The following is a 21,530-nucleotide window of genomic DNA, read 5'->3' on the forward strand; positions in this document are numbered from 1 at the left end:
AGAAAAATTGTACGGTTTTTTTTGTCACTTGTTATGTAAATGTCACCATTTACAGTGAAATAAAAATTCACATACTCTACAAACTGCTCTCAGTCATTCACCTCCATGCAGGGTTGGCATTTTGTCTACTTTTTTTTATTTTGTCCGGGGCACTGGATGAAAATGGACAAAATGGAATAAATGGATGAAATGGACGAAATAAAATAGAAATCGATAAAATGAGAAATGTTAATCGACATCAGTGTTGATAGAACTGAGATTGATTTTATTATATTTAGTACTATTTTGGTACTACTGTAGACAATGTAGAGGCAGATATAAAGGCAGATATTATCTATGTCTTATATTTTTAGTTTAAATTTTGTTTTGTTAGCTGATTAACAACCAAATTTTAAAAAAATATATATACATATATATATATATATATATATATACTTAGTATTTTGTCAAAAACCAAAGTTTTTATTTAATAAAGTTTATTTTTTCTGAGTTTTGTTTAATTTTCTTCAATTTTGTCCATTTTGTCCAGCACATATATTTCTTCCGGGGCGGACAAAATTGGGAAAAACCGGGGAGGGTGGTTTCCACTCTGGACAGTGCATGCCAACCCTACCTCCATGTCATAGTTGAATGATGTTTTGTATTCTATTACTTTTCGTAATTCCTTTTTCTTTTTTGATGACTTCGAAGGTAATTCTTGTTTCTTCTCTTCCTGATGTGTTTTACCTGTTTTTTTTTGTTGGTACGGGATATAATTACATACATACAGAGAACGCAATATAATCATCAATATGAACTTTTATTATAAAAGAACACTTCTCGAATAAATACGGAGACGTATATCAATTAAATGAACCAAACCGCGAGTCGAAGTTATGCCACAAAAAAAGAAACAAAAAAGCAGTGTAGTAGTACGACTTACCAACTACTTTAGGAACTAACTAATTCCGTAAACATGAACTAACTATATAAGCTAGATGCACTGGCACATTAGAGATAACTAGAAAAAAATTTGAACGTTTACTTTAACATTTTCTCTGTGCTCTTTGGAACTACGGCTTAAAACTTTTCATAAGTTGTCTAAGGTATCTGTTAAGTCGAAAATTTTTTCACTTAATTAACTTATTACTTGAGCTTTAGTCAATTGATATATCCATGAAAGGAATTTTTTTTCATCGCTATTGGACATATTTCATTCTCTGTAGCTCTGCGCCATTATTCTCCTTGTCGCCAATTGTAAGGTATGAGGAAGTAGAAGAGAAAAGTAGTTGTACGCAGTGTCAATTTATTTACAGTATATACATGTCGACGACATGTTACTGTTCGCTGTCTATAGGATGCCTCTCCGAGGCTTTCATAAACATGTGATGCTACCTCGACACGGTAGCGCTTCTCGTAATATATACAGTAGTCTTTTCACTGTTTGCTTGTAATTTTCCCCGCAGATCTCTTCTTTGGATAAAAGTATTTTTCTTACTGATAGTTCTTTGAGCTCTCAAAACCTTTGCACTGATTTCTCAAGCGTGGCTTGTGAGAAGTGGTATTGGCTATTTAATGAAGGCCCAGCATAATTAATTTTGTCAGTCACAATCCAACCGAATTTGGTTTTTTGTAAAATAATTGAACCCAAATTTAATTTAATTTGATCAATGCATAATCCTCCGTGCGGTACATGCGGTCAAGTAATGCAAATTCCCGTAGTACTATCAAAAATCTTGTAAAATGCACGCATAACTATGTAACCCAGTAACTCGACTTCTAGGTATGCTAGAGCAATATTCCTTGCACTACTTTAAAAGGAAAACTTTCCATTTCAGAATCTAAATAAGGACATTTTTTTCGTTGCATTACTACTTTTTCCATGGAAGGCTGTAAAATCACAAACTATCCAAGGTTTTTCAACATTTAATATTAGTTATTCAAAAAAAATTTAATGAAGCGAACAGTGCCCCGTTATTCTTTTCAAATCGAAGCCTTAAAACGCGCCAAAGAGCATTGTCGTATTATTGATTACTAAACCTGAGATATGGTTTCTTCAAAATCCACAGAATTTACAATTTTTTAATCTTTTCTAATTTATTTGCGTATTATTTATTTCTAATAAATTGCAATAACTTATATATAATAAATGGAGTTGGCCTAAAAAGACATTTTTTTATATTTAATGAAAAATTTTAATTATTATTTTTAGTTTAAGAATAGAAAATGTAACAATTATAAATTATAAACAAAAAGATTGGCAAAAATATTTACTATTCTTCTAAAAAAAATTCTTAAAAACTCTTTAAAAAATTAACACGATAAAAAAGAAAATCCCCTTAATAATAAATTAACGATATGCAGAAGTAAACATGTTATTTTACTGTTTCATAGGACAAAAGCTGAAAATGAAGAATCTATTAATGATGGAACTCACGTATGGAACAAACTTGATATGGATATTGTAGATTCATATTCCCCGCCGATCGTAGAAAATAGCGATGTGCAAAATTTACAAAGGAATAAAGTAAGATTCAATAGCTGATGATTCCTATTACTTTTTTAGATAGCATGAATGCAACTGTATATAAAGTAAAAAATCACTAATTTTTTAACATTGCCTCTTTTGAACAGGCATTTGAAGAACTACGAGCTGTTTTCACTATTGGGTTTGCTTATAAAGCGTACATGCTATTTTATAGGTGTATCGATAGTGAAATGATGGAGCATATACTTAAAAACTACGAGCATATACAAGAACTTTGTCACAATTATGAACAAGAAATAAAAATAACCTCCGTCAATAACGGTAAATGTTCCACAAAATTTGTATTCCTTAATTATCAATCGTTACAATCCTTGGTAGAAAAATTTTAACGAATAGCTATTAATTAATATTGTTTAATATTATATTACTAATACTATTTGAACGAAAAGTAATTTTTATTGAAATTATATTGAATTTTTAATAAAATTTCACACAAGAAATCGCAGATACTTTATAATAACAAATTAACCCTTATAGTCCAGCGGAATTAGACTGAAAAATAGCCATTTTGGGAAAAAATTGGTAACTCAGGTTTAACTGTGCGTAAAACACAATCAATATGCGTAGATTAAGATAGGTACGTTTGCCACTCGCAAAAAGCTGGGGGTTATTGCAAAATTAGTTGCTTGAAGTAGTTGGTTGAAGTGAGGAAAAGGTAGTTTTTTGCTTGCGCCTCGTAAACTAAAAGCGGAATCGAAAAAAGTTTCAAATAGAAGTTGTAGGTATTAAGTGGTGCTACAATAATAAATTTGGTTCATTAAGATCGGTCGATTAGTTTGGTTGTAAAGTCGAAAAAACATGAAAAATGGCCATTTCTTAAATTATTAATAACTTTCTTAAAAATTAACTCAAGCATTTGAAATTGTAGAAAAATATAGCTTTTATGACGCAAAAAGGTGTACCAAATTTCATCAAAAAATATTAACAACTTTTTGAGTAATATCTGTTGTTTATCCAAAACGTGCTCCACTAAAATTTAATTTCTACATTTTTCAGACTATGCACGAATCCGAACCAAAGTTTTTTCTTTTTTTTTAAAGTTACAGTATCATATACCGGTATTGCAAAATGTGTGCAATGCAATTATGTGCCTCAAATAAACATATAAAAAATAGACCTAATTAATAATTAAATAATTTTTAAAATATTAACGCTATCAAAATGGGGTAAAATGCATTTGAAAGGTGCAATTTTTCTTTAAATTAAAAAAAAGAACATTGTTTTAGGTTGCTCAAAAGCCGAGATAATTTTTTTTTCTTTTTGAAAATCACTGTTGCTGCAGTTATGAATATTAAAAGCTAAAATTTTGACAGCGTCTTATTAAATAATTAAAGTAGCTTTTTCCAAAAGTTTGAAGCGATTCATGAAGATTAACCACTGTAAACGTGTTAACATAAGCAGGATCACTCGAGCGCGGAGCGGCGGTGCGCGAACGTCGTCTACTAGCGCGTGGCCAGGCGAGCACGTACAAAATTGATCTGGCAGGTTCAAATTACTTCAATCGTCAATATCTCGGGAACCAAGCGTCTTAAAAAGACGATTTTTTTTTAACTGGGCTATCTCGATGAGACAAGATTAATAAGCTAAACTATTTTCTTATATCTGTTCAAATAAACGTTCTAATTAACTTGTTTCTTTTTTTAAATTATTTATTTCACGCATTAAATACGTATAAAAAATTTATTCAGCTATGCGGCGTGTGCATATGCTCTATGTTATTATAACTTAATTTTTTATTACTTTTATTGCAAGGAATGTGTACGTTTTTCATTTTTTTGCATAATTTAGTACAACATTTAACGAACATTTATATTTAAAAAAACTATTGTTATATTACTAATATTTAATTGTAAGTTAAGGTTAATTTAATAATAACAATTAATGCAAAAATTATATGCCCACGCCGCATAGCTAAATAAATTATTTATACGTTTTTAATGCGTGAAATAAATAATTTAAAAAAAGAAAAAATTAATTAGAACGTTTATTTGAGGAGATATAAGAAAATAGTTTAGCTTATTAGTCTTGTCTCGTCGAGATAGCCCAGTTAAAAAAAAATCGTCTTTTTAAGACGCTTGGTTCCCGAGATATTGACGATTGAAGTAATTTGAACCTGCCAGATCAATTTTGTACGTGCTCGCCTGGCCACGCGCTAGTAGACGACGTTCGCGCACCGCCGGCCGCCGCTCACGAGTGATACTGCTTTTGTTAACACGTTTACAGTGATTAATCTTCATAAATCATTTCGAACTTTTGGGAAATGCTACTTTAACTATTTAATAAGACGCTGTCAAAATTTCAAGTCTTAATATTCATAATTGTAGCAATAGTAATTTTTCAAAAAAAAAAAAAATTACTTCGGCTTCTGAGCAACCTAGGACAATATTTTTTTTTTAATTTAAAGAAAAATCGCACCTTTTAAATGCATTTACCCCATTTTAATAGCGTTAATATTAAAAAAATTATTTAATTATTAATTAGGTTATTTCTCACACGTTTATTAGAGGCACTTAATTGCACACATTTCGCAATACCGGTATATGATACTGCAACTTTTTAAAAAAAGAAAAAACTTTGGTTTGGATTCGTGCATGGTCTCAAAAATGTAGAAATTAAATTTTAGTGGAGCGCGTTTTGGATAAACGACAGATATTACTCGAAAAATTGTTAATATTTTTTGATGAAATTTGGTACACTTTTTTATTATCATAAAAGTTATATTTTCCTACAATTTCAAATGCTTGAGTTAATTTTTAAGAAAGTTATTAACAATTTAAGAAATGGCTATTTTTCATGTTTTTTTTATTTTACAATCAAACTAATCGACCGATCTTAATTAACCAAATTTATTATTGTAGCTCTACTTAATACCTATAACTTCTATTTGAAACTTTTTTCGATTTCGCTTTTAGTTTACGAAGCGCAAGCAAAAAGTTACTTTTTCCTCACTTCAACCCGTAATTTTGCAATAACCCAGTTTTTTGCAAGTGGCAAACGTACCTATCTTAATCTACGCATATTAATTGTGCTTTACGCACAGTCAAACTTGAGTTATCAATTTTTTCCCAAAACGGCCATTTTTCAGTCTAATTCCGCTGGACTATCAAGCTACGATCTGGGTTAGCGTAACCCAAGCAAGTTTAGAAATGTACGCCGATTTTAAACGGAGAGGGATAGAAGAGCCGATCATAGGAGGAGAGGGAAATTTTGAGGTTCCAAGCATTAGTGTATCGCTTAGTAGAACCAATGTGCCCCTAGGAGCTGAAGAGCAAGTGTCAAAATTCTTTACTCGGATATTTTTTACCCAGTTCATAAAAATGATTTTAACTGTTTTTCTTACAGTTTAATACAAAATATTATTTAGGAGGGAAGGAATATGGCGTGATTGGTAGAGTTTGCGATTTAGAAAGATCCGAAGTGAAAAGGTGGTGAGTGGTGAGGGAGATAAAAGTGAGAAGCATGAGTGGGAAATTCGGTAAGAGGAAGTTGGAGAGTGATCGGGCAATTGGAGGGAAAGTAAGAGAAGACGGAGGAGAGAAGAAATGAGAAGAGAAGTTGCGGAGAATTTTGGAGGCGAAGGAGATTAACATGGAGTATAGAGGCAATGTATGGGAAGAAGAGGTTAGGAAGAGGGCGACAGGAGAAAAAGTGAGAATAGAAGGAATGTGGTCTGAAGGTGTGGTGAGATGGCACAGTAGTGGAGCAGTGGAGAGGAAAAGCAGCGCCATCTGGAAGAAAGAAGTGTGGACAGCAGAGATATGGCGGGATGCCTGGTAGGAACGTAGGAAGATGTGAACGAGGTTGGCAGGAGTGAAGGGGAAAGACGGTAGCGGGTTTGGGAACGCTGAGTTTCAGAACACGTGGTCCATCAGTGACACATGATTATAGAAGCAGAGGCAGTAGCGAAAAGTCAGTATTAGCAAAGTAAGAAATTGAGTAGAATTAAAGAAGAGATAAAGAGGTGCTGAACAGGGTGAGAGAAAGTGGTGAAGAGAAGAGAGAAAAAAGTGCGAGAGAAGAGAGAGATGGAGGAAATTAGAAGAGAGATGAGGAGTCTAAGAGCGGGGATGACAAGAGGGCTGAAGGAGGTTAGGGAGAGGTTGAGGTGCTTGGAGGTGAGGATAGAAGTGTTCGAAGGAGAGGGAGGGGGGAGGGAGGAGGAAGAAGAGAGGAAGTCGAAAGGGAAGAGGAACTGGCAAGATGACAGAGGAGGAAGCAGAGGGAAAGAAGAGGAACAACCGGATTATGACAAGGAAAAAGAGAAGGGGGGTGAAAAAGACAGGAAGGGAAGAGGGGAGAGGGGTGAGGAAGAAAAGAGGGAGAGAGAGGCGAGGGGAGAGAAGGAAGGAAGAAACCAAGTAGGAAGGAGAAAAGAGGGACAACAATCAGAAGGAGACGACAAGGAGGAGAAGAGAAGCACGGGGAAAGAAGCGGAGGGGGATGGAGATGGGGAAAAGGGATAGCGAGAGAGAAGGAGAGACAGGACGGGAAGCATGGAGGAGAGTGGAAAGGGAAATGGAGAAGAGAATGAAGGAGAGGGTAGAGAGGGAGAGGTGGGAAAGGGTGAGAGTGGCAGAGAGGGAAAGAAGGGTGAAGCAGGTAAGGAGGAGAAACATAATATGATGGGGAGTGGAAGGGAAAGGGGGGATAGAAAGAAGAGCAATAATTGAAGGTATTATGAAACGGAAGATGGGGAGAGAGGTGGAAATAGAGGAGGTAGCGGAGAGAATGGGGGAAGGGGGGAATAGTGATGATAACAGAGGCAGGAGGGACTGCCCCGATTGCGCACATAAACGATTGGACACAGTAGTATTTTCCGATTGGACACAGACCCGATTGAACACGGACCCGATTGGACACGGACTCAATTGGACACAGACCCGATTAGACACAGACCCGATTGCACACGGACCCGATTGCACACCGACCCGATTGCACACGGACCCGTTTGCACACGAAAGTGATTGCGCACCGACTCGATTGCACACGACCCGTTTGCACACGGACCCGATTGCACACGGACCTGATTGCGCACCGACCCGATTGCACACGGACCTAATTGGACACAGCTCGATTGGACACAGATCTGATTGGACACGGACTTGATTGGACACAGTCTCGATTGCACACCGTCCCGATCGAACACAGTCCCGATTGGACACGGACTCGATTGAACACAGACCCGATTGGACACGACCCGATTGGACACGGACCCGATTGCACACAGACCCGTTTGCACACGGACCCGATTGCGCACCGACCCGATTGCACACGACCCGATTGCGCACCGACCCGATTGCACACGGACCTGATTGCACACGGACCCGATTGCGCACCGACCCGTTTGCACACGATACGATTCCGCATTTCAGATAGTACATGGGTTAGCGACTTGGACGGGGTAAGTGCGGGAGGGGGGCGAAGCCGGCCTTGCACCTCTCCCGCGCGCGCGCGTGTGTGTGTATGTGTGTGTGTGTGTGTGTGTGCACAAAGCGTTTTCTGCACCACATAGGTTTGTTACTATAAAAAATGTATAAGAAAGAAAAATATTATAATAAATATTTTGTACGTATTTTTATGTCTGAGTTTCCCAAGTATAAAATAATTATGATAAATATTTATGAAAATATTAAAAATAAATATTTATGCTATTATACAAAAATACAAAAATATTTCGAGCTTATATACCATAAATATTTTTTAGTACATTTTAAAAATATATTTTATATATTGTTAATAATAATTTCTAAATAATTTATGAAAACGATTATATAATTTAAAAAATGTTTTTTAAAAATAAATTTGTAAAATATTTATAAAAATTTATTCTAAATTTTCTGTGCTATCCCCCAGGTTGTTTTTGCATTATTCTGCGATGCGGAATCGTATCATGTGCAATCGGGTTTGTGTGCAAACAGGTCGGTGCGCAATCGGGTCGGTGTACAATCGGGTCCGTGTGCAATCGGGTCCGTGTGCAAACGGGTCGTGTCCAATCGAATCTGTGTCCAATCGGGTCGGTGTGCTATCAGGTCCGTGTGCAATCAGGTCCGTGTCCAATCGGATCCGTGTCCAATCGGATCTGTGTCCAATCGAGTCCGTGTCCAATCGGATCCGTGTCCAATCGGGACTGTGTCCTATCGGGACGGTGTGCAATCGAGACTGTGTCCAATCGAGTCCGTGTCTAATCGGGTCTGTGTCCAATCGAGTCCGTGTCCAATCGGGTCCGTGTGCAAACAGGTCGTGTGAAATCGGGTCGTGTGCAATCGGGTCGGTGCGCAATCGGGTCCGTGTGCAAACGGGTCGGTGCGCAATCGGGTCCGTGTGCAATCGGGTCGGTGTGCAAACGGGTCGGTGCGCAATCGGATCCGTGCAAACGGGTCGTGTGCAATCGGGTCGGTGCGCAATCGCTTCCGTGTGCAAACGGGTCGGTGCGCAATCGGGTCCGTGTGCAATCGGGTCAGTATGCAATCGGGTCCGTGTGCAATCAGGTCTGTGTACAATTGAGTCTGTGTCCAATTGAGTCCGTGTCCAATCAGGTCCGTGTCCAATCGGGTCTGTGTCCAATCGGGAAATACTACTGTGTCCAATCGCTTATGTGCGCAATCGGGCCTTACTCGAGCCAGGAAGAGAACAAAGAATAGTTACTGGAGAGAAAGGCGGAATGAGACGCTGGGAGGCCCAAGAGACGCTGGGAAATAAGGATAGACGAGGACCTATCCATGGAGGAGAAGAGAATTAGATGGAGGATACTGGAAAGGACAAAGAGGAGAGGAGTAAAGGAAAAAGGTGTATGTGGGAAATAGGAGTATTTGGGTGGACGGGGTGGAGTGGATATAGGACAAGGAGAAAGAAAGGTGGAATAAGGGAATGGGAGAGGGTAAGGGGGGAGGAAACTGAGGTAGGGGAGGAGTGAGGGAGGAAGGAGGGGGGGTGAATAGAGGAAAAAAATAATCAGTGTTTGATTTATATTCATAGGAGGAGACGGAGGAGAGTAGAGAGAGGAAACCACGGGAGAGAGAGGTGCGAGTGGAACGGAGAAGGAAGGGAAAAAGAAGGAAGACAAGGAGAGAGGAGAAAGGAAGAGAGGCCCACAGAGAAGGGAGCTTGGAGGAGGAGATCGAAGGAGGCCGAGGAAGTAACAGAGGTGTATGGAGAAGGAAGAGTTGGAAAGGTGGGCCGGAGGAAGAAGTAAAGGTGGGGGTTTGGGGAGGAGAGGGATGGGGTGGCGAGAAGGGGTGGGAGAAAATAGATTGTAAAAGGTCGCATATGGCCAGGTCGGTTCGGGAGATGAGGGTAAATGTACTGTAAGCAGTTTGAGAACGCTCCGCAGAGTAAAAGCGTCTTGTGAGGCGCTGAAAAGGAAACAATAAAGTTCTATTCTATTCTATTCTACAAAATATTGTTTAGTTCAAAATAAGTGAACATAAAGTCTTATTTGTTATTTTAATAGTAACTGTTATTTTATATTATTATTACTTGTTTTGTAATTAATGAAAATTGATATCAATAAAATATTAAAATATATTTATTTATATTAAAAAATGTATTTTACGTCTTATTTTGATGACTACAGGCGCCAAATTTTTTTGTAGCGAATCGTTCACCCAATTAAAATGAGTAAATCATAAAAGTGTTATATGGCAGTCTTCTTCCTCATCGGCCAAATTATTGCTAATTATTGCTTGACTTAATCGTGTTGTGGATGGTCTTTATGTAGCGCGTTGGGTGCACCTTACTCCCGAGAGATTTACGCCGTCTGTTGACGGTACCGTGCACTAACTAGTAGAGAAGCGCGCGGCGTTTTTCGAAATATGTATTTATGTAAATTTTATATAAATATTTCTTAATAGATATATTCACAGAAAATCTAATAGATATTTCGAAGATAAAAGAATTCGATGCAGTGATGAAAAAAGAACATTGCATCCACATGGATAATATGTGGAACAACCTGCATCCACGTAATCCATGTAAATCACGTAGATTCCACGTAGATCATGTAACTCTTTTATTAGGGCGATGGACCGCGAATACGAGGTCGCGAGACCGTAGCACAACCACGCGTTTCACGATACTCGACTCGCGCTATTCAACCTTTCCGACACTGATCTCGACATGGAAAATACTTACGCGAAACGACGCTTGCAAACAATATCCGCGGGAACTGCTTTCCCACGCGGCTCGCACGGGCGAGAGCTTGCGGCGCACGCAGTCGCTAACTTTCTGGGGGAACCGCCAACGTGATCCGCTTTCCTCCTTGATCACGATACCCGTCGCGATATAGCTCCTCTTGTCTTAGATTTGACAGAGCGTAAAAATTTATCATAAATATTATAAAAATATTTATAAAATATTTATAAAATATTTTTACAAAATATTACTACAAATCTTTATTTTTCATTTACCATAAATATTGTATAAAATATTTAGTCCATATTTGAATAATATGTGAATAGAGATTTTTTTTCATATATATATATATAATACATATAAAATTTTTATAATATTTTGTTGAGAGTTGCGCTAACTTGAGCAATTTTCAATGGGAATCCGAAAGGATACACAGATAAATAAAGTAACGTACACACTTTATGTGGAATTCGAGGCACAACTTCTTCAAAGAAAAACTGGTGATACAAAAACTGTGTGTGTGTCAAAAAGGAAAAGATAAGTGAGTGTGTGATTGAACGCAAGAAGGGGGGGGGGAGGTGAGGCATAAACCATAGAGAATAGTGACTCGAGAAAGAAACTGGATAAAATGCATGTGATTGGCCCAAAAGAAAAATGTCATCCGTGTTCCGCGTGTAATGTCATAATCCAACACTTCTCCTCACCGACAACATTACTCGTTCCAGTCCCTAAGTTCGCTGAAACCCGCAAGCCTCCTTAATCTGATTCCATGCAACGATTTCGTTAGCATATCGGCTATCATATCTGATGTTTGACAGTATACGAAATTCAATATGTCACTTTCCTTCAATTGACTTATGAAATGGTATTTTATATCGTTATGTTTCGTCCTGTTGTTGAAACATTTCGCACGCAATAGCTTCAGGCAACTCTGATTATCTTCGTAAATCTTCAATGATGTTGTTGATGTTATTTCAAATTCTCTCAGCAATCTTCCAATCCAGATTGCTTCCTGACAGGCCTCGGCAAGCGCTATGTATTCCGCTTCTGTCGTGGAGAGCGCCACGCACGTTTGCTTGCGACATCCTAAACTTATCGCGCCTCCGTTAAGCATGAAACTAAATCCACTATTGGACTTACGATCCGCCTTGTTCTGTGTCCCGTGTTGAACTCAATCATACCGCTGTTGTCAAAGTGACCCGATCTGCACCACGTGGAGAATGACGATCGGATTTTGTACATCATGTGGCCCTGAAAAGGCTGATTTTTTAAAGTAAAATTTGAACTTTTATTTTTTATGTATGAGTATGTGTATATGTATATTTACGTGTATGTGTGGGTTTATGAGTATAGATGAATGTGATCTTCTGTTGACTTCAGTGAAATTGGTGCGTCAGCTATCCATTATATTCAGATCAGTAAGTACAAATTTCCACCGATGAATTTCAGAGCCACATGATGTACAAAATCCGATCGTCATTCTCCACGTTGTGCAGATTGGGTCACTTTGATGACAGCGGTATGATTGAGTTCAACACGAATAAAATCAATGTGCAATATCATATTAATACTCAAAATTCATGATATTTATTCGCCTTAAAATGCAGTGCAAATTTCAAACTCACGTGCAATCAACAAAAAACATCGTATCGACATGTTTTTTTTTAATTGCTTAGAAAAAAATAAACTTTAAGAATCTAAATTAATATTAGCAAGATTTTAACGAGAAATTTGTGCAAAATGATAACAAACTTTTACTCTTTTTAATTAAAAAACACATGTTTGGTTTTCATACGATACAAAAGGTTCTCACTTAACAAATCAAACTTTCGCGTAGGGATTCTCAAAGTAGAGTTTTTGCCCTTTAATTTAAAAAAAAGTACATGTAATTTGGATGATTTTTCGCAAAGTTGCATCACTTTGAAGATTGCCTAAAAATCGGTCAAAAATTTTGTTTCGTTTTTTTTTGCGCCAGTGTAGTTGGTCTTACCACGGGTGCTAAAACTTCGTCGTAATCGGTTCCGTATTTTTGTGAGAACCCTTGAACAACTAATCTTGCTTTATATCTGCTCGGATTTTCAAATGCATTTCGCTTAATCTTGAATACCCACTTGCATCCTATTGGTTTTCTGTCGTGTGGTAGTTCCGTTAACTCCCAAGTATTGTTTATATTAAAGGAATTTATTTCATCGTCCATCGCAGTCTTCCACTCAGGTAGCAAACTCACGTCATTTTGACGTCCCAAAATGGTCATTTACTGACTATTCTTGACGTCACGAAATGACGCCCTTATGACGTTAAAATGACGGTCGAATGTCACAAATTCCTGACGTCATGAAATGTACCGTATTTTGACGTCATGGAATGATATGAACAATATGTTGTCAAAAAGATCTCTAAAAGATATCCTGCTTCTAAAAATAATAACATAAAGAGACTTTTAAAAGATAACATATAATGTCAGAATGTTAACCAATACGTCGTTTTTTGAGAACAGAAAGATATTATGAAACTGATATCTAAAAGATTTCTTAAATCGGATATCTTTAAACTGCAACTAAAGAAAAATAAAATAAAATAAAAATTACATTTTTTTTAATTATTTTTATCAACAGCACATACTAAATTTAGGACAAATTTTTATTAATTAATTAAATTTAAATTATATTATTTTATTTTATTCTTACTTGCCGCTGGTAGGTTTGAACCCGGGACTTTAGGATTACGAACCTTGTACTCTAGCTGCTACGCCAATTTGACTCATCGATATGGGTACTTGTTATTGTCTACATATACCTATATGTTATAAACTGACGCAATTATATTATTTTTTATAAAAGCAATTAAATTTTGCAAAACATATTAAAAATAAATAGCATTAATTTATTTACTTATTAATTTCATTGTTAAATTTATCTTTTTCCATAACCTTAATAATAAAGGATAACATTTTCAAGAAACTTAAATGAAATTCTTCAATAAGATATCTCAAAGACCGCTCTTAGTAGACGTCTCTGATAAATGTTACCATTTTGACATCATTTCCAAGATATCTAAATGTTTTCTTAAAAAAGTTCTCTTAAAGTTAAATATAATATGCTTATATAATATGCTTATGCCTTACGCCTTAAATCTCATTGTAGACACTGCTTTAGACCGTGTCTAAAATACGTCTTAATGACGTCTTTATGTCCCGATTTTGGATGCGTGCTGTCTGGGAAAATAATCGTCAGATCATGACTGAAATATGACTACGAAATGACGTCACATCATGACGTCAATTTTAGGTCATGTAAAAAATGGTCATTTTGACGACATATGACCAGATATGACCATTTTGGGACGTCAAAATGACGTAGGCTTGCTACCTGGGCATTTGTCTTTGTCTGTCCTTGACATTGCTTCTTGAATGATCCTTGAGTCTTGAAATTCCATTGCTAATTTTGCAGTTTCTTCGTACCTCTCCGGTGAAACTCCTTTATTTTTTCTGTCTGATCTCTGCAGTGCATCTGCATTTTTATCTTGGATTTCTTATTTAAATTCTTTACTATCCGCGGGCTTTTTAACTGTTGTCTTCTCCTTAATCTCTTCCAATGGTTTCGTATGGACCGACTTGAATTTTATTCTCATCTTCAGTTATTTCGAGGCCATCTTCAACATCTTCTACGAATATCTCTGCTTATGATGACTCTGTCCGTAGCGGTATCAAGTAAACGAAAAGCTTTTGAGTCTTCTGCATATCCACGAATCTGAGTTCTTTCGCTTTTACATCCAGTTTTCTTCGTTGCTCCTTTGGGACGTGTGTAATCTTTAATTCCACTGCAAGTCCGTTATTCGCTAGCCGCTTGACTGCTTCAGGGTCTTGATGTCTAAAACGTTTATGCCACGTGTACTAACAATATTTATTGTACTTCTGAATTGCTACGCAAGCCTGTTGTGACACTCGTAGTTTGTACAAGTTATACTCGTCTGCGACAGCATCGATCATTCCACCTTTAGTTATATAGCATTTGTCGCTCTCAAATTTAACCTGTAAGTTCCTTTCTGTTAATCTCTTTACAGATAGCAAATTCCCTTCTAAACTAGGTACACATAAAACGTCTGTAACCTTCATTTCAATAATTTGATTCTTATTATTAATACATCTCAATTTGCCCGTACCGATTCCGCATGCTTCTCGCGACTTACCGTCTGCTAATCGGATGTCAACCTTCTTAGTTGAATCGAGCTTTTCGAAAGTCTTTATTACTCGTCATATGGCTTGTAGCCCCTGAATCAATAAACCAGGTGTTTAATGTTTTTCCTTTCGTATTAACATGAAAACAAACCTTATTTTATTTGCTATAGTCTTTACGAGGATCTTCCGCTGCTTGATTCGCCTTTTCCTTATTTTGTTCCCATTTCTTGTATTTGTAACAGTCCCTTTTTTGATGTCCGTGCTTTTTACAGAAAAAACATGCTTGATTTCCGTGACTTTTCTCCTTGCTCGTCTTTGATGTCTTTAGTGCGGATTCGCTGGATTCACCTAGAGTTTATATCGCCTTTCGCTTCTTGTACTCGTCGATCAACTTGCTCTTTACGAGATCTAGCGTAAGGTCTTCCTCTGCTCTGCTTTCAAGCGCCGTAATGAGCGTGTTATATGAATTTGCAAACTACTTAACATCATTGCAACGGTTAAATGATCCCTCAATTGCTCTCCTAATGCTGTTAATTTATTTACAAGATCAAGCATATTATTTATGTGATCTTCCATATTTCCATTATCAGTTAACTTTAAGCTGCAAATTTTCTTTAGAAGGTATACCTTACTTGTTAGTGTAGCTTTTTGATAATAGGTCTTAAGAGCATTCTATGTATCACGAGCGGTAAGTTTATCCCGAATATGTACGAATTGATTATCTTCGATGAGCAATCCGATCGTTGCACGAGCCTGTCCATTCTTCCGTGTCCAAGCTGCATCCGCTGCAGCAGGAGGTTCTTGACACACTACGTTCCACAGATCTTCTTTGATTAGCAAAAGCTCGACTTTATACTTCCAAACTTGATAGTTATCGTTGTTGAGCTTTGTAATCGTTATACGCGTATTATAATACTGTTACGCAAAACATCTATTAGTCGTCTATAATAAAGGTTGCACAGAATGTCTATTAGACGTCTATTATATGCGTCTAAAAAAGATTACTTCAACGTCTATCTAAATGCATCTATCGATCTAGCTTAGATGCGTCTGATAGACGTCTGCTCGATGTCTAACCGCGTTTCTCCCTGGGTAACCACGCGACATTGGGTGAACGCCAAATATGACGCTAACATCGTGCGCTCTAATATCGTAAAAAATTATTCTACATGCAATATATAAGCTTAAATTTATATATGTTGCTCTTGTCTCAAGATAATAAGTCAATCTTATTGTATTCGCGAGAGGAGAATAGGAATTATTGATTTAATCTAAATATTGTTTTATTTTTATACTACTTCAGGTAATGAGAATAAATGTGTCAAGAATATTTTTTGTCTAGTTATCAGAAATCTTTTCTGAGGGTGTACGGGCCCCCCGTGCATAGCGGAATCTTCGGTCGGCCTCCTCTAGCGTCTCCCGACGGGGACTCGTCGCCCTCCGCTTCTCGCGAGAAGATCCGGCGGCCGTGGAGTGATTCAGCAGTCTTCACCTCCATGCTGCCGCCTCTAGGGTGCTCGTCGCTCTTATCTCAGCCAGGGGCGTTGATTTCCCGTCCGCCGATCTCGGCTTTTCCAGCAGCGCTCCCTCGCGCTCCATTCGCTTGTCTCGCTCTCCGGTGGTCCCAGGCTCTCGGCTGCTGCTAATCGAGCCAGCGAAATTTCTTCGGCTCACCCCTCCTTCCGCACTCGTCTCTGGTTCGCCCCCGAACTCCTTGTTGGTCACGCGGCGAAGTGCCCATCGCGTCAACCGAAAAGAAATCAAATACTTAAAACTACTTATTCTACGTTTGTCGCGATTCCCCCCGGAGATCTCTTTTTCGCCCCTCACTTTTCGCCCGGCGCGAATTTGCAGCCTGTGACAGGGGAAGGATGCTGATTTTCGCGACAGCGGGACTGCCACGTCACAACATACACGTATATAGACATTATTACACATTATTATTCCCTTCTCTCTCTCTCTCTCTAGCCCTCTAGAGAGAGTAGACGAGAGAGAGAGAGATCTAGAAGAATAGCGCGAGGGAGTAGCGAGAGTCTCTAGAGAGAGAGAGAGGAGCTCGATCTATCTCAGATGTATGAGAGAGAGGAGATCGAGAGAGAGATGAGCACCATCGGCTAAGGTCGCAGCTCCTCGCTCCTCTCGTTCTATCCTCGCTCTTCTCTCTCTCTCTCTCTCTCTCTCTCTCTCTCTATATCTCTCTCTTCCTCTTCTCTTTCTCTCTCTCTCTTTCTCCTTCTCTCTCTCTCCTCTCTCTCTCTCTCTCTCTCTCTCTCTCTCTCTCTCTCTCTCTCTCTCTCTCTTCCTCACACGCACGCACAGCACGCACGCAATCACGCCGCACAGCACGCACGCACACACACGCACACCACACACACACTTTTGACTATTCTGCGACTCTTCTTAATCAGAAACTTCTCTTTCGATTTTTTTCTATCAATTCTCTTTTTATGGTTCTTTTCCTATTTTTTTTCTTTTGTCTCTTTTTCAGTCAAATTTTTTTAATAATATTTTTCGTTTTATCTATAATATATGTTATATTTTATAATATTCATGCTTGATACAAAATTTGTTTAATAATTTGACAATAATAATCTTTTTTAGATATCTTCATAGATATTTTAATTACAATTTATTTACATGTACATTACTTACTTTATTTTACTTTCTTTCTTATTTTTGCTTAATTCTTATTTTCTCTTTTTCTTTCTTTCTTTCTTCCTCTTTTTCTTTTTTTCCTTCTTCCTATTCCTATTCCTATTCCTAGAGAATATAAACACATATAGACAGCAGCAAACACGAGGGCGAGCACACACAGCGTACACATGCATGCACGCACACATAACTTTTTTTTACAAACATATATTTTAACAAACTGTCATTTCTCAATCCCTCTTTTTACAAATCTTTTTCTATTAGTGTCTCCTTTATCTTCCTCTCTTTAACAAACTGTCATTTCTCAATTCCTCTTTTTATAAATCTTTTTCTATTGGTATCTTTTTCATCTTTCTCTTTTTTTAACGGCAATCTTCACTTTTTTAACAAACACTTTAACAAACTTTACAAACTGTTACAGAGAGGGACATATCGGAAAATATTTTCATATTACCAAATAAATATATATAGTTTCAGAACAGAATAAAAAATCTGACTATAGGTTCTTAAAGGTTTTTAGTTTTCCATTGACCATCGATTTTATTATTTTATCTTTTTTTTTCCAATAAATACGGGCGTTTGAAGAAAAAGCAAATTTTTACAAAAATTATTGGTTTCTCTCTCATTCTTTCCAAAAAAAATTTTTTTTTAATATCTTCGAATTTTTAACCATGATAACTAGCATAATTTTGAATCTTTTTCCTTTTGATTGAATAAAAATACATTGAAATTGATTAAATTTATTCGGAAATATGAGCCAATAAAATTTATGGAATACGCTAACCCAAGTTCGTATTAAACGTAACTTTTTCATAGTTTGTACCTTGAGAATTAATATTATTTTATTAAAATGGCAATAAATTTTTAATAAAATTATAACAAAAAATAATAAATGTTCTGGAATGACAAACATTTTAGTAAAATTGTAGTAAATTTTTAATGAAATTGTAATTAAAAAATCACTGATATATTGATTTTTCTATAACAAATGATATATACCAATAATGGCATTTTACTGAAACTAATAAATTTTTTATAAAATTTTAATAAAATTATTGATTAAAATGTTCCAAACAAATATATAAAATTCGACAAAATATCATCAAAATTAAAATATTTTTAATTAAGTAATATGTAAATAATATATTTATTTTTATGTCTCGTTGTTAAAGATAAACACAATATTTCCATGAACTGCGATGTGACGGAGGATGTTGAATCACTTGAGAAAGTTGCTTGCAGCTTTGGAAATATATCTGTGATCGGAAATAGATTCGAGATACAGAAAGACGATGTGAGATCTCAATTGGTAACGGAAACAAATCTCGTTGCCAACCGCGAATCGACTTGTCCATCGTCCGCTGATAGACAATTACGTGGTAATTGGCTAGCCTACTGGGAACACGAGATAGGAAGACCAGAGAAAGACACGATATTCAATATAAAGCAGATAAAACTCCAGACTTTTAACGGACATACAAACAGCGTAAGGTGTCTTTACGTATTGAACAATGAAAACAGTTTTATGAGTGGTGGCAGGGACAAAACTGTGAAACTGTGGAGTTTACGAAGTCAGGTAAGATATATTCTGCTTAATTTAAGAGAGGGTGATTCAGAACGATCCAGATGTCCTTGCAATGACATATTTCTGAGTTAATTTTAAGATTTTTTTTGACGAAAATTTTATCCAAAGCTTACTTTTTGAATTATTAAATAAAACAGTTACCAAATCACAACAGGCATACAGAAAATAGGCAGAGGCGACGCAGCTCACCATCTAACAGGTGATTACAAATTCGATATCTTCTTACTATTTGACGGATGAACATTTTACCGAGAATAAACAACACACCACATTTAACACTTCACGTGTAACAAATTCATATCAATAAATTATTAAGTTTTCTTTTTCTTGTCACACAATATTTTTAAATAAATATAGACTGATACATGTTTAAGTTTCGCTTAAAGCTAAAATAAAGTTGGTACAATTGGACGTTAGCAATACGTATGCTTCAAAGTACTCCATAGCCAATTAATTAATACTCTATATTATCACGGTATCAGATTGATACTATGATTTATCGACTACAATCGACAGATTTACATTTAATGCTCTTCAAGAAACTTTGACTCATTCTGTTTTCATTGAGTCTCCGCGTCGGATTACGTGCGTTGTGTAATGCGTTTTTTTCGATATGAATTTGTTATATGTGAAGTGTTAAATGTGAAGTGTTGTTTATTTCCGGTAAAATTATTTAGCCCTCAAGCAGTATGAAAACGTCGAATTTGTAATCACCCGTGTTGGATGGTGACTCGCTCCTGCCTACATTTTATATATCTCCCATGATTTAGTAACTATTTTATTTAATAATTCAAAAAGTAAGCTTTAAATACAAATTTTGTAAAAGAAAAATCGTCGAATTAACTAAGAAATATGTCATTGCAAGAACACCTAGGTCGTTCTGAGTCACCTTGTATACCTATTTATAAACGTTAAATCAACATTTCATAAATGTTGAATTACTATTTAAATAAAAACTTAATAAAATTATTATTTAGCATTAAGATCTGCTACAGTTCGAATAGGTAATCTTATCTTTCCCAGATAGCACATAGGTGAATACAAGTTCATAGAGAATTCATTTCAAAGAATACATACAGATTTAGAAAAATGAATGTCTGAAGAATTCATGAAGAATTAACCATAATCAGTTTGTCTTGAAGTATTCCTTAAAAGTTTATTATAATCAATACTTTGCGACTCAAATTTTGAATACTTTTTGAATTCATGAGGAATTACAATTCGTGTGCGAGTGCCGTGCCGCTACCGAATCCATAATCCATCTTGTCCTCGTGCCATGTGATTGTGCCTCGTGCCGCTCGTGCGTCGTATATTTCGTAGCGATATATATTAATTACCCAGCAATTAAGTGCGTAAAATTCCTGCAGGATTATTGTATCCACGTTTTATTGAATAGTAAGTATACGCGGTTGAAGATACATTTCTACAAATTGCTACCATATTAAGCTGAACATCAACTAACAATAACGTTACGTCTATATTATAATTTACCATTCAACAGTATTATTATTGTATACAACATGTATATATAGTGCATGTATTCTGTTGAGTGAGAAATTATAATATTGGTGTAATGTTTGTTAGTTGGTGTATTTTTTGGTTATTTTGCAATTCTTTATCTATTATAAATACTACTCCCCTTGAATTCATAAAGTATACATCTGCTGAACACCGTATGAATACTTGAAGAAGTTCTCAAGAATTCGAACTTTGGTACATGTAACTTCCTCAGTCATTCTTATAGTATTCTTCTATGAATTCCTAAAGAATTACAATTCAGAAAAGAAGAAAACTTGAAGAATACTTTAGGAATTCACTGTGCTATCTGGGTTATGTTTAAATAAAAAAAAAAACAATAATTATTTAACTAGGAGAATTCACGCCAATAACCTTGAGAGATGTCACGATCACAGTTGCAAGATTTAATATCTTGCTAGAAATTTATAATTATTTTGTTGAAAATTGCTGGAAATTAATTACAACTATTTAAATTGTCAACTCTCTAAAAAAAGATGATTAGATTTGATCCTTTTCAAAGTAAAAATTGATTACTCTAATCCAAACTGTTTACTTTTTTACAATACTATCTTTAAAAAAACAAAACTAATCAATATACAAGTGACAATTTATTGACTATTCTGGCAATTTTTATTTAAATGTTGAAAGTTACATGATGCTTCAGTCAGATTTTTGGGGATCGTTTCTGTAACCTTTATCGTGGTGAAAATGCGAGCCGACTCATAACTCTTGATTCCGTAACTTTCATCATCATGTAAATGCGACCCATCTCACGGGAGTTTGTTCGGCAAGAAATTTCTTGTCGAATGATGAGATCCGAGAGAGAAAACTGAAAGATAGAACGAGAAAGAAAATGTGGAAGAGCATCGTGTCGGAATCGCGTTGTGACGTATTTTTGTTGACGTGAGTTTATAATCTAAAGATTAAAAATTAAGTGTCAT

The 21,530-nt window shown here is 36.2% G+C and overlaps 1 protein-coding gene across 8 annotated transcripts in view; it reads left to right on the forward strand.

Annotated features, from left to right (window-relative positions):
* The window catches only part of LOC105839645 (WD repeat-containing protein 81), a 256,150-nt gene that overhangs the window by 171,008 nt on the left and 63,612 nt on the right, over positions 1 to 21,530 (forward strand). For all 8 annotated transcript variants that reach the window (XM_036289006.1, XM_036289007.1, XM_036289012.1 and 5 more), the window contains 3 exons: positions 2,374 to 2,506; positions 2,614 to 2,788; positions 18,659 to 19,062. In XM_036289006.1, coding sequence (XP_036144899.1) covers positions 2,374 to 2,506; positions 2,614 to 2,788; positions 18,659 to 19,062 — 712 coding nt within the window. The remainder of the gene's footprint in view (positions 1 to 2,373; positions 2,507 to 2,613; positions 2,789 to 18,658; positions 19,063 to 21,530) is intronic.

This window comes from Monomorium pharaonis, chromosome 6 (genome assembly GCF_013373865.1).
Source record: "Monomorium pharaonis isolate MP-MQ-018 chromosome 6, ASM1337386v2, whole genome shotgun sequence".
NCBI classification, from domain to species: domain Eukaryota; kingdom Metazoa; phylum Arthropoda; class Insecta; order Hymenoptera; family Formicidae; genus Monomorium; species Monomorium pharaonis.